This window comes from Kryptolebias marmoratus, linkage group LG19 (assembly GCF_001649575.2).
Source record: "Kryptolebias marmoratus isolate JLee-2015 linkage group LG19, ASM164957v2, whole genome shotgun sequence".
In the NCBI taxonomy this organism is placed as follows: domain Eukaryota; kingdom Metazoa; phylum Chordata; class Actinopteri; order Cyprinodontiformes; family Rivulidae; genus Kryptolebias; species Kryptolebias marmoratus.
The window spans coordinates 37,385-55,737 of NC_051448.1; the positions used below are offsets into that span (position 1 = coordinate 37,385).

Genomic DNA, 18,353 nt, shown 5'->3' on the forward strand with positions numbered 1-18,353 from the left:
AATCAGAGAGTTCAGGCCAGCTGACTCTAAAGTTGCAGGTGGTGTCAAATGTTGCTGCATTCATAAACAACTGAATCACTGCGATACAGACTGAAAGAAATAGGCTGACCTTTGACTTTTCTGCAAACTAAAACTATATTTTTAAGATTCAACTTCACATAAAGTTTAACAGTCATCTTTCTTTGAAACCTGGCTGGTATTTAACATCAAAACAAATACATTCAACTCCAACCAAGTTTTAATGTTTAGTATTAACTAAATGGCGATGCACTTTCAGGACAGTCTTTAATGTTCTCGTGTCACAGAGCAGACAGAGTTCAAGGAGTGTAAAAAAAGACAAAAAACATATCCTAATCCATTTATTATACCAACAAAAATGTAAATATGGATTCATTTTAAACCTTGTCCACATTATTAATCATCTAACCTGCTTTAGTGTCGCAACTTAACCAATTAAAACAAAACAAAACAAAACAAAAAAAACTGCTGCACTTATGTCTCCATCCCAACAAACATTCAAATAGGCTCAACCAAACACAAAGTGTTCATGGCCTTCAGAGGACACTTCAGTCTGGGCAAAAAGAAAGTACACTCTCTTTCAATCATAGGGTTTTACATATCAGGACTCATTAAAAAAGGGCCTGTTGCTCACCAAGTTAACATGTTAAAAGTTAAAGCTAGGAATCTTGGACCAGACTGGGTTATAATTCAGTGGGACAATGATCCCAACACAGCAGCTAATCTACAACAAAAAGAAAAGAATCAAGGTGCTGCAACGGTCCAGTCAGAGTCCAGAACCTCAATCTAACAAACAAATGTCTGCAAACCTTAATGACCTGAAGCAACAGCAACATTGGAAAAAATAATAGGCCAAAATTCCTCCACAACCATGTGAGAAACTGATAAAGTCTACAGAAAAGCACTACTGAGAGTTCTTGCTGCTAAAGGAGATTCTACAAGCTGCTGGATCAGGGGCTGGAACCAGTTTTTGTCAAGGTTGGCGGTGACGGAGGCGAACCCAGAGAGCAGACTCATACTGAAAACTTTGAATAAACTAATTTATTAATACCAAAACAAAAGCTGACGGGGCAGCAAAAACAAAAACATAAACTAAATCTAGGTGCAAAGATGAAACACAGGACAAGGACATATGAACAATGATCCGACGTAGTAGTGGAGAAAGTGACCGGGTTTTAAACACAGAGGAAAAAGAGGTAAGTGGGCACAGGTGAGTGAACATAATTACTGGCAGGTGGAGATGGGCGTGGCAGGTAAACAGATGACAAACTGGAGAGAGGTAGATGAAACCAACACAGACACAAGAGACAAAGACAGAAACAACAAGAACCAAACTAACAAGATAACTGAATAAACTAAACAATATACTTAAACTGAAACACGAAGACAACAAACTGAATACAAAAACCCAAATCCCAACAGTTTTTGCTTAATAATGACATGGTGGATTCTGTTGTATTTTTGTTCACTTGAGGTTAAACTGGAATATTTGTAGAACCTGGTAAAAAATAGATACGTTTTTTGTGTCTTGATATGTAAAACATTAGAACTGCAAGAAGGTGGACTTTCTTTCATAGCTGCAATGTATGCAGGGTTGTTTGAATACAGGGATATGTGCATGTGGTAAAGTGCATGACTGCATAGTTGTAACAGTACCAAATGACAAGTGTTGTTATGAAATGTTGGTATGAACTGGCCTTCATCCTTCTGTAATGGTCTTAGTAAGGATGTCTTCATTTTAATGAATAATGATAATTATTGTTTTTTTTAGGAACTTGATCTTGTGAAAGTTTGTGTCAGTTGTGTTGCAATGATGTTGCCCTCCTGATGTGTGTGTGTGTGTGTGGGGGGGGGGGGGTGCATGCAGGGTGAGTTTCTCAGCAGAAGACTGGAGTCTCTGTCAGCTTGCCTTGCCACAGTCCAGCAGATGAACAGTGTAGTGGGGATTGTGATGAAATAAGAGACGGCAGTTAAAATTAAATTTTGCAGTCAACACAATTCAAGATGACCAACATAGCTAATAAACCTTAAGAAATGCAAACATGTTAATACAATCAGTCATTTTTACAAATATTGAGCAAAGTTTGGTGTGGTAATAGCTGAGCGTCATCTCCAACATATAGTTTGAGAGCTAATTTATTGCTGACATCTTGGTTTAAAACACTGGCATGCATCATGGCAGGTGCTATGAATTATCACAAGGAATGCTAGGCCTTGAATTGATTGAGCTTTATGATTAGCAGGTTTCGGGTGCCTCATCAAGTTTCTGGTGCACCTGAAACCTGCTGGTTTCAGAAAGTTTCAGGTGCATCAGCCAGTTTCAAGTGAGAGAAGTTTGCATGTCATAACGAAGAAAGCGAATGAGTGGGACAGGAAGTGGCAGTGTGTGGAGCAATCTGAGCCGTTGAATTCCGAGGTGGTGTCTGATCTTCAGTCTGCAGAGCTGCATCAGAGGATGAGGAGGAACTGGAACCAGAACAGAAACAGAACATCAACATGTCAGTTAATCACTTCCATTCAACCACCCATTCAATATTTTTTGGTCTTATAAATAAGACCGGGTCACAGGGGCAGCAGCATGAGCCAAGCTCTCCAGACCTCTGTCTTCACAGCTACCTTCTCCAGCTGATCTGAAGGGACTCTAAGGCTTCCCAACCCAGCTGTGAGAAATAACCTCTCCAGCAAGTCCTGAGTCTGGCCTGAGCTCTTCCCAGTGGGATGTCTGAATGTCCTTTTTCGGGGAGATCCCAATTACAAGCCCAAAACCAACTTGGGAGGATCTTTTTGTTGTGGAGGAACAGTGACTTGTCTCTAAGCTCTTCTTGGTATAGCACTTACCTCATTGCAAAAAAAAAGAAAAAACAAAAGACACTGACCCAATCTGCCTACTATTCTCTTGTTCTGTTCCATCCTTAATCATGAACAAGAATCTAAGATACTTGAATTCCTCCATTTGCGGCTATGGCCGTGGGGACAGCAGCTTGAGCAGAAAAGCACAGACATCTTTCTCCACAGCCACCTCTTCCAGCTCTTCCAGGAGGATTCCAAGGTTTTCCCAGGCCAAAAGAGAGAAATAGTCTCTCCAACGTGTCCTAGGTCTTCTCTATTGTCTCTTTCCAGATGGACATGCCTGGAACACCTCCCTAGGAAGCACCTCAACTGGCTCCTCTTGATGAGGAGGAGCAGCGCAGCGGCTCTACTCCAAGTCTCTCCTGGATAAGTGTACTTCCCACCCTGTCTCTAAGGGAAAGCCCAGCTACCCTGCAGAGAAAACTCATTTGGACTGCCTGTATCCGCAATCTCATTCTTTCGGTCACTACCCAGAGTTTATGAAGAGGTTAGGGTAGGTAAGGGTAAAAACATAGATGTACATAGAACAACTGGTAAATACTTTAAATGCAGCTCCAGCAAAAACTGATCTCCTGGGTTTTTTTATCTGCTCCTTGGTACATCTAGGATCACCAGACCTGATTTTTTTATGGCTGTATAGAGTTAAAAGCTCTGACATTTAAGAATGAGCTAACCCATTCAGTTATTTAAAAAACAACAATTTCAGGTTAAACTTTTAGGGAAAAGACACACACACACACAAAACCAGACACGGCCGGTCCATAAGGGCTTAAAATAATCATCCACCCCACAAAGTAGTACCTCCTAATAAACAATGTGAATTACTTAATTCCTCAGCTTGCTGTGTATTGTTTTGTTCTGTGTTTTTCAACTATTTTGAACAGTTTATGTTCAGACCATAAACATGTTACATTGATAGACCAAATGTCCTTTCTTTCTCTTGTTGTTGGGAACTGAAGACAGCAGGACCTGATTTACAGAAGCTGCCATGTTGTATTTTTGAACCAGAGTCCACAAAAACCTTTTAAATGTGTATTTTTTTTTATTTTAACAACAGCAATGTCCTGTTCATTCACATTTAGGAGGTGATGTTTAAACCTTGTGCTAGAATCAGTCAGCAAGGAAGCTGATCCCCTTCCAGCTTCAACTTCAATTATATCACCCAGGACAAATGTCAGTTCTAGGTCTAAATGCAGTTTGTGTAAGTGTAAAACACAAGACCCAGGATGTTATAATTCAGCCTCAAGAATTATGGATCCAAAACCTAACTAAACTAAAAAATGATCTTCACAACATGCATCAGCTGTCAACAATGCTTCTGTTACTTACAAGCTTTCAGTTTAATGGTTTCCCAGTCACTTTGACTGTCCAGGATCTTCAGCAGCCGAGAGCAGAGTTGGACGTGACCGACATAGTCCAATAGCATGGAGATGATGGGCCCTGATATTCGGCTGATGGATGAGCCGGAGATGGCTTCACAGTACTGATAAAACATAAAGAACATGTATTATATTACTCATACTCCTTTATTAATGTCTGTTGTACAGGTTCCATCTCACCTGGATGCAACGTCGCATCGGCAAATGTTCATTTACCCGCAGTTCTTCTATGGGGTGCCGTGACGGAGCAATGACCGGATGTGGTTTGAGTCCATAAGTACAGTCAAAGCAAAGTCTGGCATCACAGCCATTGTCAAGCAGAAGTTTGAGAATGGGTGGAGACTCCATGCTGAGCAGGATGGCTGATGGGAATGATGACGGCATTGTAAAGATCTGAGCATTGACATCAGCACCATACTTAACCAGCAGCTCTGCAATATCCATCCAGGCAAGCCGAACAGCGATGAGAAGAGGGTTAAAGGTGTCCAAGTTAGGGTTGGCTCCAGCTTGCAGAAGCATCTCAACAGCTTCCAGGTTCCCATTATAGACAGAGAAGTAGAGAGCTGTGCGCCGCCGGTCCTCATACATCCTGGAGCGTTCATCCGACAGCTCAGTGTTTACGTCAAACCCTGACTTGATCAGCTGCTCCATGATTTCATTCCTGTTTTTTTCTGCAGCAATGTGCAGAGGACTGATGCCACATGTTCGGATTTTAACCCTGCTGGTGACTGGAATCAGGAGCAACATGATTCTGTAAATACAAAGGGGGGCTGTGAGGTTTGATGGTGGTTTGGTGATTTGATGGTGACTTGATTATTTAGCAGTGCCAAGGTTACATTAGCTAGTGGTGTCAAGGTTTAAATAGTTAGGAGTGCCAAGGTTTCCCTAGTTAGCGTCAATGTCAATCTCAATGCTATTTCTATAAAACAAAGACAATGAAAGTTGATCAAAGTGCTTTACACCTCAGTCAAACAAAAAATGTAAAAACAACAATAAAAGCATGGAAATATAAGAACTATTAAAAGAAAAAGTAAAGCCAAAATAAAATACAGAAACACTATAAAACCATCATTTCTAATTGGATTCTAAACTTTGCCCGAATCAAATGTCAAAGACAAGAGATGGGTCTTAAGCATAGATTTAAAAGGTTCAACAGTCTCAGAGGGCCACATATGAAGAGGTAAACTATTTCACAGATCTGGAGCAGCACCTGCAAATGCTTTATCACCTCTATATTTTAGTTTGTATCTTGAAACATCTCAGAAAAATTGATTGGTTAACCAGAGTGCTCTTACTGTGGAGATGTTAAGGATATCACATAAGTATGATGGGGCCAGACCATTTAAAACTTTAAAATTAAGCAGTAAAGCCTTATAATCAATCTGGAAATGGACAGGAAGCTAGTGTAGAGAAGCCAGGACCAGGGTTATGTGTTCATGTTATTTAGTACCCTACAAGACTTTGATTTGTTAGCAATGCAGAGATGATTTATTCAAATGTTACATTAGTTCAACCCTGAGATAACAAAAGCATGAATCACTTGTTCAAGATCTTTGATAGGAAGATATAACTTCTCCTTGGCAATGAGTCTTTGTCCAATTTAAAAGCACTTTAAAAAAATCACACCCAGATCCCTGACAGCAGACTTACTGTATGAAGTCAAGGAGCCAAGAGTGTCAAGGGTATTACATTTTCCAAAACTGATGACTTCAGTCTTATTTTCATTGAGACTCAGAAAGTTTAGTTTGAACCAGGCTTTAATGTCATTTAGACCAGAGGTCACCAACCCCCCGGCTGCAGACTGGTACCAGTCCGTGGGTCATTACGGGTACCAGGCTGCACAGAAAGAATAATTAACTTACAGTATTTCTGTTATTTTGAAAAATGACCGGATTCTCTCCACTACATCTGTCAATGACTCACTGTTGATGCGTGTCAAAACGCTTATCTAGGTCACGTGATACATTACCGCTAAAAACAAACCCACATTCTAGCAAAATGACTCTGAAAGCCCTAGATGGGACCATCTCGTTACTGAGAAACAGGCACAGGGCTCCCACTGATTCAGCCTTATGGTGAGTTGTATTCTTTGTGTACTTTATATCTGTGGTGTATCTTGTTTTAAAGGGCATGTTTAAACATCGCCATATTGACCAGAGAACATTAGGGAGAGGAGAGGGTGTTATTCAGGTTGATAACACAATACCAGGATGCAGCTAACAAAGCTGCAAGTACATGTTGGATTTATGTTCATTATGTTTTTTAAAAATACCCCTGTTTTCATGCTGCTCATATCATTTTATTTTGTTGGATTTATCCGCCACACCTTTAAAGACCGGTCCGTGAAAATACTGTTTGATAATGAACCGGTCCGTGGAGCTAAAAAGTATCGGACTTGACATAGACCCTTAAGGGACTCCATAAGTCAGAGGAGCATTCTTCTAAAGAAACAGGAATGGTCATGTAAGTTCTAAACCATGATAAAATGGTGCCTTTGATATCATCCACCTGCTCATGTCATGACGGCAAGATAATATGGTCCAAAGTATCAAAGGCAGCAAAAAGGTCTAAAAGTACTAAAACAGCAAAGCATCCAGAATCAACAGTTAAAAGAAGAAGAATAAAAACTCTTAAATGGGCTGTCTCAGTGCTGCCGTGTGATTCAAAACCAGACTGGAATTTTTCATCGCTGTTGCTGGCAGTTAAAAATCTCTGAAGTCGATTATAAACAATTTTCTCTAGGCCCATCCACCTTCTTTCCCTTTTAATCCATATGGGGTCATAGAGGCAGTCAAGAGAGAAAGGTCCAGGTCTCCTTGTCCCCTGCATTGTCCCCCAGCTTTTCCTGGGGGACCCCAAACCATTCCCATACCAACCAAAAGCTGTAATCTCTCTAGCGGGTTTTTTATCCAACCCTAGGGGCAGCTAAAGTTGGCCATGCCCAGTAAACCTCCAGTGGGAGGTGACCAGGGGGCATCTAAATCAATGCCCAACTTACCTCAACTGATTTCTCTGAATGTCAAAGAGCAGTGGCTTTATGTTAAACTCCTCTTGAATAGTCAAACTCCTCATCCTATCACCAAGAATAAGGCCTGCTATCCTGTGGAAAAAGCCTGTATTTGCTGCCTGTATCTGGAATCTCACTGTTCATGACCGTAGGTGAGGGTGGGACATAAATTGACTGATAAACGATTACAGAGACTGTGGTCTACATGCAGGCATGCAGGCAGTGGGCCATAGACACATGCTGAAAAACTTGTTTCTGACCCGTGGTGATTGTTCTTTACAGCCACATGAAGAGGCAACAGGCCGGACTTTGTGGCTCGGTTTGGATCAGCTTTCAGGTCCAGCAAGATCTGCACAGCTAAAATATGACCATTCTTGCAGGCTTCATACAGAGGCGATGCTCCATCTCCTGCCTGTCCATTTATATCTGCACCTGAAAAACAGACACTCTAAGTTCCTGAGGGCAGTGAACACACCTCAGCTCTGAGAAACACACAACACTGAGCTCCTGATGTCAGTGAACACACCTCAGCTCCTTTGCAGGACTGACCTCTCTTAGCGAGCAGTTGGAGGACCTCTGTCTGTCCCTGCTGTGCAGCAACGAACAATGGCTGAATGTTGTAAATGTTTTTAGTTTTCAGATCTGCACCACAATCCAGTAACATCTGACAGAGCTTTGGACATCCACACCTGCAGGCTTCATGAAGCGCACTTCCTCCCTGACTGCAGGTAAGATTTACCTGAGCTCCATTCATCAGTAGAAGGTTTACGATGTCTTTGTTTGGATTCTCACAGGCTGAAAAATAAAAGCAGGAAATTGAGATATTCTCTGAGGCAGGTTCCCTGACATCACTGAGATGTCAGCACTCACCTGCAAATAGTGGTGTCTCTCGTTCCTTGTTGGCAGCATTTACATTGGCTCCATGCTTAAGAAGAAATTCCACACAGGAAACCTCTCCTTGATAAACAGCAAGCAGTAGAGCTGTTTCCTTCTTCAAAGTACATTTGTTCACTGAGCTGGGATCAGCTGGAGTCAGAGGTCAAACAGAGGTTAGCAGGGGCCTGATTTTAAACAGAGGTCAGCTAGAGTCAAAGTTCATATAGAGGTCAGCTGGGGTATAAGCTCAAAAAGAAGTCAGCAAGAGCCACTGCTCCAAAACCCTACAATATGAAATTAAAACATTTAAACCTCTCTATGACGTAACAAACCAAAGCAGCTAATAAATATTACTAAATAAAATGGGGCAGAAACACTGCCCTATGCTGGTCAATGTTCAGACTGTCAATCAGGCTACAAAGTCATGGTTACACATACCAACAATCTATTAAACTGCTGATTACTTCATGTCTTCTTTTTCTTCCAGCTGTTCCCTTTTCAGGTGTCTCCACAGCGAGTACCCATCCTCCATCTAACTCTGTCCTCTGTGTCCCCTGTCCTCATTCCAACTTTCTTTATGTCCTCTCTAACTGCATCCATATATGTACTCTCTGTCTTTTTCCTGGCAGCTGCATCTCTAACATCCTTATGTCCAATATCTCCACTGTCCCTCCTCTGGACATGTCCAAACCATCTCAGTCTGTCTCTAACTTTATCTCCCAGTCCTTCAACCTGTGCTGGACCTCTGAGGACTTCATTCCTAATCCTGTCCATCCTTGTCCCTCCCAAGGAGAACATCAACATCTTCAGCTCTGACACTTCCTGTTCTGTCTCCAAACCAGACAACATGGCTGCTCTCACCACTGTCTGTAAACCTTTCCTTTGACCTTTGACCTTTGCTGCCACCCTTTAGTCACAAATCACTCCTGAAACTTTTCTCCATCCACTCCATCCTGCCTGGACTCTCTTCTTCACCTCTTTACCGCACTCCCTGTCCTCCTGGACAGATGAAGTCCTGCACCTTTGTGACCTCTGACCTTGTAGCCTCACTGTTCCATCTGCCTGCCTCTCATTCACACACAGGTACACTGTCTTCCTATGGCTGACTTTCATCCCTCGCCTTTCAAGTGCATACCTCCACCTCTCCAGGTTCTTCTCCACCTGTTCCCTGTTCTCCCCACAGGTCCTGATGTCCTCTGCAAACATCATAGTCCATGGGGACTCGTGCCTGTCCTCGTCTGTTAGTCTGTCCATCACCAGAGCAAACAAGAAGAGGCTCAGAGCCGATCCTTGATGCACTCCCACCTATCTGTCCCTCACCACTGTCCTGCTGTCCTCACACATGTCCTGCTGTCCGCATACGTGTCCTTCTTTCCTCACACATGTCCTTCTGTCCTCACACATGTCCTTCTGTCCTCACACGTCCTGTTGTCCTCGCACATGTCCTGCTGTCCTCACACATGTCCTGCTGTCCTCACACATGTCCTGTCCCAGTCTAACATCCTTCTCTGCCATTCCAGATGTCCTCACCAACACCACAGCTCCTCCCTGTCCGATGCTTTTTCTAAATCCACAGAAAGAATGAAGTTCTTTCTGAGTCTCTGTTCTTCTCCATCAACATCCTCAAATCAAAGATGGCATCTGTGGAGCTCTTTCTTGATATAAAACCATCCTGCTGCTCACAAACAGTCACCTCTTGTCTAAGTCTAGCTTCCACAGCTGTCTCCCAGATCTTCATCATGTGGCTCATCATCTTCATTCCCCTGTAGTTGCGCCAACTCTGAACATCAGTCTTGTTCTTAAAGATTGGCACCAACACACTTCTCCTCCATTCCTCAGGTATTTTCTCCCTCTCAAAAATGCCTTTGTATAATTGACTCCAAAACCCCACTGCCATCTCTCCTGGACATTTCCATCCCTCTGGTATGTCATCAGGTCCAACTGCCTTCCTCTTCTTCATCCTCTTCAAAGCTTTCTGGACTTCATCCTCACTAACCTTTTCCACTTCCTGGTTCACAGTTTCTATGAATTCTACTTTTGTTTCTCTTTCATTTTCTGCATTCATCAGCTCCTCAAAGTTCTCCCTCCATCTTCCCATCACCCTCTCCTCTCTTGTTAGAACATTATCGTTTCTATCTTTAACAAGCCTAACCTGCTGCACATCCTTTCCAGTCTGGTCCCTCTGTCCTGCCAGTCGATACAAGTCCTTGTCTCTCTCCTTAGTGTCCAGGCCGACTACTACTTCATGTGAAACACAAAAATAGCACAAACATCTACACTGCATTGTTAACATCCTATAAATTTCCAACAATCAAAGAGTCTGATTTTTAGCCATTCAGTAAATAGAAGATCAGCCTGGTCTTCGTGCATACAAAGCACAAAGACAAGGTCATGTTTATCTCTAATGTTGTACCTCTCTCAGAAAGTGTCAGGTTCTGTTTTTTATGTTTTACAACCAATGTATTATCAGAAGCATCAGAACCAATAGCACTGACCTCTGACAAGGATCCTGATACACTGCAACTGTCCATAATAAGCAGCTTCATGAAGAGCGATCCAGCCTTCATCATTGGGCTCCATCAGACTGCTTGACCCTTGTCTGACAAGATCTATCAGAGCTTTAGTGTCTCCATTTATGATGATGGACTGTAGGTGGCTGAACTCTCTGAACCACAACAAAACAAGAAAATACTGAGTTAGAACAATCTTAACTTTGTTGGAACAATGAGGAACCAAATCCTTGTTTCTACAAACCAGAGTTTCGGTTTAGGAGGAAGCCTATAAGTGGAAATGGTTATTTTAAAAAAAAGTAAGTTAAAATGTGCGTGAGCTGACTATCAGGCTGCTGAGGATCTGGTTATTCATAAGTCTTCATTTTGTCCTAACAAAGACAAGCGAAGCAGAAATGTTTGGGTTTAGGTTTGAGGTTAGGACCTGAATGGATGATGTTGTCGAAGAGATCAATTTCCAGGCATTGTTAGATGAAAACACTCAAACAGATTTATTTCTGTCTGGTGCACGACATACAGAGAGCCTTAAAGACAATTAAGAATTAACATCAGAGTCCCTGCACAGGAAGCTTTGAATCAAAGCTCTGCCTCCAGAGTCCACACAGGAGCTGATATCTAAGATATTAGAAAGTTGGTAGGTGAGGAGGAGACAGGAAGCAAGGTCAGTCTGGTTTCAGTGAAGAGAAACAGAGTCGTTTGGTGAAAACCTCATAGGCTGTGGAATTCAGACAGAACATAGTCAGGTGTTATCTTATAAAAACCTTGCCACCACAGATGACTTATTATTTTTAATGTAAAATGATTGGAATGTTGTTTGGGTGAACATTGTTTATGTTTGTACAGTTTTGCTTGTTTACTATTTGTTTTTCGTTGTTTGCTGTTCCTGGACCAGGACCATGCCAGCTGGGTAAACTCACCTTTTGGAGGCCTTGTAGAGGAACTGGGACAGGGCCGTGGGAGGGTTTGCACAGTTTTGAAAATGTGGTGGTTGTGGAATTTGGGATGGGGGTACTTGCAGAAGGTGTTCAGATTGATCTGGACTCTTGTGTCTGGGTTCTGGAGCCAAAGCTGAGAGCATTGATGATGATGATGATGATGATGATGATGATGATGATGATCCTGGATGAATATATTTATCAGAGAGACTCCTTTCCACAGCAATCTGTAAGAGCTCATCATCAGACAAGTGACTGTAAACACTAAAGTCCTCCAGATCTGGTTTAGAGACAGCCATGTTGGATTTGTGTTGTCAGCAGGGAAACAGCAGCAGGTCACCTCAGGACTAGACCTGCTGGGAATAAATCAGGTCAGCTGGATTTCTTTTCTCAGTGCTTAAGCCAAAACATTCAAAGACTTCAGAAGCTGCTGATCTACGACACATATAACAGAAATATCACTGAGAGTCATCTACTCAGGTTTCTGTCAGACACTTTCAGCCCAAACCCAAGCTGAAGCAACAAACACTGAAAACATCAAGAAACTAAAAGCACTCAGAGAGTGCAAACCACTGACAAGGCCATATATGGGATGCCATTTGTAAAGTTACACAGTCACAAATTAACAGCAACATTTTGGTTTGTTTTGCCATGTTATTTATACATTTATAAATGTCATAGTTCCAAACTAAATATTTAATTTCCGAACTAAATATTTAGCTCACATCTAAATATTTAGCTTGCAAACTAAATGTTTAGTTTGGAAAATTAATATTTAGGTCTGAGCTAAATATTTAGTTAGCAAATTACGGTAAATGTTTAGCTAATATGCAAACTCCTTGCTGAAAAGCGGAGGTGGACTATCAAAATAAAAGCCAAACGAGACCTGGCTAACCCAGGTCCTGACTTACCTCTGGCTGCGGTGGTAGCTCTGGAGCAGATAAACAATGTTGAGAAACAGATGTTGTTACAGTTGCTGTAGATCCATGAGTGAACAACTGTATGTGCGGGCTATATCAGGGGTGGGCAATCCTGGTCCTCAGGGGCCATTAACCTGCATGTTTGACTTGTTTCCCTGCTCCAACACACCTGATACAGTGATTAAATGACCTCATGTTCTGCAGAAACCTGTTAATCACCTATTGATTCAAATCAGGTGTGTCGGAGCAGAGAAACAATTCAAACATGCAGGATAGTGGCACTAGAGGACCAGGATTGCCCACTCCTGGGCTATATGCACACTACACTTCCACATTTGAACTATTAGAACAGCTCGTTCTAACGTTAGAACAGCTCATCCGATGTTCTCTGCTAACACATTTGACATGTCCAGAGGAACAGAATGATGATAAAATACGGCACATGAAAGAAAACTGAAGCGAATCAGTATGGCCAGCAGCAGCTCTTCTTCTTCTTCTACTTCTGGTGTTTTTTGGCAGTTTGGCATGATGTGTTTATAAAGGTTGGGCTTTTATTTTGATAGTCCACTTCTGCTTTTTGGCAAGTAATTTGCATATTAGCTAAACATTTAATTTTCAAACTAAATATTTAGTTTGCAAGCTAAATATTTAGGTCCGAGCTAAATATTTAGTTAGCAAATTAAATTTTTAGTTTGAAAATTAAATATTTAGCTCAGACATAAACATTTAGTTTACAAACTAAATATTTAGTGTGGAGCTAAATATTTTAATTACAAGTTAAATATTTAGTTTATAACTATGACATTTATAAATGTATGAATAGCATGGTGACTGTGTAATTTTGCAAATGGCACCCCATAGCCATCGGGTAATTTAAAAACTGTAGGATCCAGATCATGATCCAGATCACAACCAAAACTCAATCACTTATTTTTTGTGAAACCCCAACATTTCCTGACAAATTTTTCTAAATATGTTAATTAGTTTTTAAGTAATCTTGCTAAAAGAAAGATGGCCAGAAACTACCGGAAACATAACCTCCTTGGCAGAGGTAACTACAGTAAAAACACAATAAAATTAAAGAAAACTGCTGTTTCAGGGTTTTACATCTCTGATGAATGGAGGGGGTCGTTTGTCCTGCAGAACCTAACACAACCTGATAATATCACAACACACAAAACCAGAAACTTTCAGCAAAAACGCTGAACGAAACCAAAGCAGCTCCAACATCCATCAACCTTCTCCTCTAAACCCCAACATAATTTTGTTTGTAGTAATCTGAGATATAACAGAACAAGACTTTTATTTTGATGAGCATCCACAGGATCAGTGGGAATTTGAGTGTACGACCTCTGACCTCTGGAGGGATTTGGGGAAAAACCATCACTCTTACAGTAGGGAGACACACTGGGTGGAAGAATTCAAAAATACCTATGTTTGGATGGATAAACTGTAGGAGTTTGTAAAAGTTAGTGAGACATCATCAGACTCTAAGTTAAAATCTCCAAAAATTATCAAAACTAATTTAATTTCATCCAGTTCAATTTAAAAATACTTTATTACTCCCAAAGGGAACTTAAATGTTGTAACTCATCATCCTGGTTTGGTTAAAAAGTTGTTATAGATGCTGATGGCTGTGGGCAGCGGTCTGTTTTACAGCGGATCTGAAGAAGCCTCTGACTGTTGTTCTGATAAATGTGGTGTGAGTCTCAGCCCTCTCCCCGCAGATCCTGTGGGCCAGCTGGATGTCTTTGGGTATGATGGTGACCCTCTTGGCGTGGATGGCGTACAGGTTGGTGTCTCCACCAGGTAAGCCTCGCTGGCCTCTTGCAGATTCAAGGATTCAAGGATTCAAGGAGACTTTATTGTCATTCGCATCACATGTGGTACATGAGGTGGAACGAAATTGTGAACCACGGTCCCAGCTTACATCTAATATAAATTTAAAAATATAAAACAGGAAAGAAAAAAAAATATATATATAATAATAATAATAAACATAAAAAAAGATAAGGTAAAAAGATAAAGTGTCCAGGTGCAAATAAAGTGTCTTAGTGTGGAGTGTTGGTGTCTTTGAAAGTGTCAGTGCAGTGTGTGTGAAGAGGTGGAGTTTGAGAGTCTTACAGCTTCTGGAATGAAGCTGTTTCTCAGTCTGGTTGTTCTGCACTTAATGCTCCGCAGCCTCCTGCCAGAGGGGAGCAGGACAAAAAGTGAGTGTGCAGGGTGAGTTGGGTCCTTCATGATGCAGGTGGCCCTTTTCCTACATCTGGAGGTGTAGATGTCTGTGGTGGTGGGGAGGCTGACTCCAACAGTCCTCTGTGCAGCCTTCACCACCCTCTGCAGAGCTTTCCTGTCTGCAGCAGAGCAGCTTCCGTGCCACACGTTGATGCTGGAGCACAGAACACAGAGCCATGACGGCTGAGCTCTGAAAGTGCAGGCCGGTTTTGAAATCCTGGGGAATCTCCCAGACCAGGCGCTGGAAGGGCAGCTTCCGGATGTGCAGGTCGGTGGACTTCTGGTTGCGGCAGATCTTCCTGAGAGCCACGGTACCGGGCCTATAACGGTGAGGCTTCTTCACTCCGCCAGTGGCCGGGGTGCTTTTTCTGGCAGCTTTGGTGGTGAGCTGCTACCTGGGAGCTTTACCTCCGGTGGATTTATGGGGGGTCTGCTTGGTTCTGGCCATGCTAGGGTTCTTCGAGGTTCTTCTGTAGATATGTGGGCTGTCGTTGAGGCATTAAGTTGAGTTTAGAGCTCCAAACAGTGTTGGGTTTACCACTCATTTCTACTAAATATCATTGATGACTACTGGGACATTTTTCACAGTTGTTCGTGAATTTTATGTAAGATGTTTTGCTTCCAAAATTTAAAGTACACTATTCCGGATCAAGATGCATGTTTTGATAGATTTTTGTTTGGGCTTTTTCCAAATCTGCAGGAGGAGGAGGAGGAGTGAGACATAAAGACACCTATAAATTCTACAAAAACTGAGAAAATTCTTCCCACTCCCAGGGCTGTGAAAAAAGACTGATGTCATTTTTTTTCCTCACAGCCCTGGTTTAGGAGCTCTTGCATCTTGAAACATTATCTGGGCAGAACTTTTCTCTTGTGAGGTGTCTGATAACTAATGTGTGATTGGTCAGAAATTTTAAGTAGGTGTGGTCAATGCAGATAAGCTAAAACATCGACATTCTGCATCCAGGAGTTGTGCACTTGAGTTTCTCTTGAAGTATGAAATGTTTTGGCAGGAACAAACTTTGTTCTTTATCTTGCCATCTTGAGTAAACAAACAATATTCTCAGTTCTTCTGGAATATGGAACAATCTTAAATCTGACAAAACCAGAAGACTACCAGGTAAAAAATAATAATCTTTCTAATCTATTCTATACAAATGGTGTTTTCATTCTGTTCAATAATAACAATTTAACAAAACTCAAAGAAATCAGACCACTGTTTTGCTGGAACAACAGAACCAGCCAGCAGAATCAGATCTCAAAGTCCAACAACATAAATTAAAATGCACAATTCAGAACAATGATTACTATCAGAACACATCAAGAGTACATGTTCTGACAGAACAGTAACATTCTGTTCACAACCCAAGATTATCAAACACCACAGTTCTTGATCCTACAACAGATTCTGGTCCTTTAAAGGACAATGGTTTGCCTGGACCATGGAGTCAGTCTTACCTGTAAAACTGTCCAATCAGGACACAGTTTTCTCTGTGATTCTGTCTAGGTCTGTTTCAGTGGCGAAGCAGCAGGTCTGTAGGTGGAATTAAAACTGAATGAGTCTGAAGTTTCATCATCTGGACCTCAATCAGTTCTGATACTGGATCCCTGCTGGCTGGATCCCAAACACACCAAACTGGGTCTTGATTAACTGCATCAACACAGAGGAGACAAAAATATCCTCCAAAAAGCACAAACATGTGGAAACATTCTGACTGAGAGGTAGAAAATCTGATCTTTTTAACTGGAAAGTGTTACAGAACACATTTGTATTCTTAAAAACTGAAGATTATTTAAAGTAAATCTGAATAGATTCGATTCATGTCATCGTCCCAAAGGTTGTAGGAGGAGCAAGAATTAGTGAGCAGTATTTAAAGCATAAAAAGATTCAGTCTAATTTTATTGGTCCATCCTTTTTACCTGCTTCTCTGTGCATAGTTGCAGGGGTGGCCGGAGCCTGTCTCCATACGGCATTATATGAGAGGCCAGATTAGGCCTGGACAGTTCTCCAATCCCTCACCGTTAACATAAATGTGCTACTGATGAAAGAACATAAACAAAATGAAAAGGTAAAAACAAATTTAAGTAAGCTGGAAATAAACTCAATAAAGAAAATAAAATGTCCATGAACACAACACTGAGCCAGCTGGATAAAGAGTTTCAGAAACCTTTCATACTTTTTGCAGTTCTGTTATGTTGCAGCCTGATGATACATCTGTTGAATTCATTGGTTTTCTCAATAATCAACACTCCGTAATGACAAAGTCAAACTGAATTTTACAAAATTTTGTGAAACTGTTAAAAGAAAAACACAAAATATCAGATTTCTGGAGGATTCAGACGTTTTGCAACAATTGAATTTTAGCTCTGGAGTCAACATGTGGTAACTTCAACTGAGTGGACCGGTGCAAAACAGATTAGATGTTTTCAGTGAATCAGGTAGAAAACATTAGTAAGAAACAAGCATGTAGGTGGCAGCATCATACTGTGGGAGAGTTTTTCATCAGCAACAACTGAGAGACTTCTTCATGTGAGGATCTGGAGTTTTAGCTCCGCCTGTGGGCGGCGCTACTAACTTTTCCTTCCTCAGCTGCACCTGGTTACCTTGATCAAATTCAATCAATCAAATTTTATTTGTATAGCACATTTAAGCAGCAAGGCATTTCAAGGTGCTTTACATAATTAAAAAACAAAATAAAAACAGCACGTGACAATGAATAAACAGTAAGAAAGAGACAAACATCAAAGACATCAAAAACCCGCACTCTAACCCTAATTTAGCCATAAGCAACTCTAAACAGGTGGGTTTTAAGTTGAGATTTAAAGGCATGAGCTGATGCTGGTTCCAGATCATCACTGGAGCATCAAACTTTACTGGTTAGAGTCTCAGCTGTAGGTTCTAACCCTAAGCTAGAGACTTTGTTAATTTGTTTGCTTTTTGCTCTTCGACCCAGGTTACTGCCTCACTTTGACGATCACTGTTTGTCTGGAACTTACCTGAACCACGACTGGATTACTTACCTTACCTCCTGGATTGCCACTGGAACCTTTGTCCTCTCCTCGACGCCACGAACGCCTTCTGAACCTGTAAGAGAAAGAAAGACATTACTCACAAACTCATCTGTTCCTATGCAAGACTAAGATCTGTACCCGAGACTCCCCCTGCTCCTTCTTGCCTTCCAGACTGCTCCTGAACAATCATCACTGTAAATACCTGCACGTGTAAATAAATCACTTAACTGATTCCAAGTCTCCATGTCTGGTTTCGGCTCCGCTCTACAGACAAAATACCTGGTTTATGATACTTCAGGGTTACAGGAGAAGCTGAGTGGAGCAAAGTAGAGATATTCTCAATCAAAACTTGCTCCACGAGGCTCAAAATGTTCAGTACTGACACCTGGATTCTTGTTACTGATGGCAGAATCTTTAAACCAGCTTCAGAGTCTATGAAACCCCTGAGTCTGACTTGAAACACTCAGTTTCTGCTTTTAGTTTAGAATGTTTGAGTTCAGTTTTGAAATCTCAGTATTCCAGTTTTTGAACTAGAGCTAATCAAAGACGCTCCAAATATAATAATAATAATATTATAATAATGTGTGGAATCGCCCTTTACTGAATTGACGAAT

General features: G+C 41.4%; 1 protein-coding gene across 5 annotated transcripts; it reads right to left on the reverse strand.

Annotated features, from left to right (window-relative positions):
• Positions 1-346: 346 nt before the first annotated feature.
• Positions 347-18,233, reverse strand: LOC108249102 (ankyrin repeat and SOCS box protein 2). Of its 5 annotated transcripts, none has more exons than XM_025011154.2 (10): positions 16,648-18,233; positions 16,186-16,261; positions 11,558-11,931; positions 10,626-10,795; positions 8,125-8,280; positions 7,804-8,049; positions 7,515-7,686; positions 4,428-4,998; positions 4,198-4,351; positions 347-2,484 (listed from the first exon to the last, which is right to left on the reverse strand). In XM_025011154.2, exons 3-10 carry the CDS (start codon positions 11,872-11,874, stop codon positions 2,339-2,341), a joined length of 1,932 nt encoding a protein of 643 aa, XP_024866922.1. In that variant the 5' UTR covers positions 11,875-11,931; positions 16,186-16,261; positions 16,648-18,233; the 3' UTR covers positions 347-2,338. The 5 variants fall into 5 exon arrangements, with proteins under 5 accessions (XP_024866922.1, XP_037837401.1, XP_037837402.1 ...); XM_037981473.1 differs by having other exon boundaries at positions 16,186-16,378; XM_037981474.1 differs by lacking the exon at positions 16,648-18,233 and having other exon boundaries at positions 16,186-16,639.
• Between the last annotated feature and the right edge of the window lie 120 nt (positions 18,234-18,353).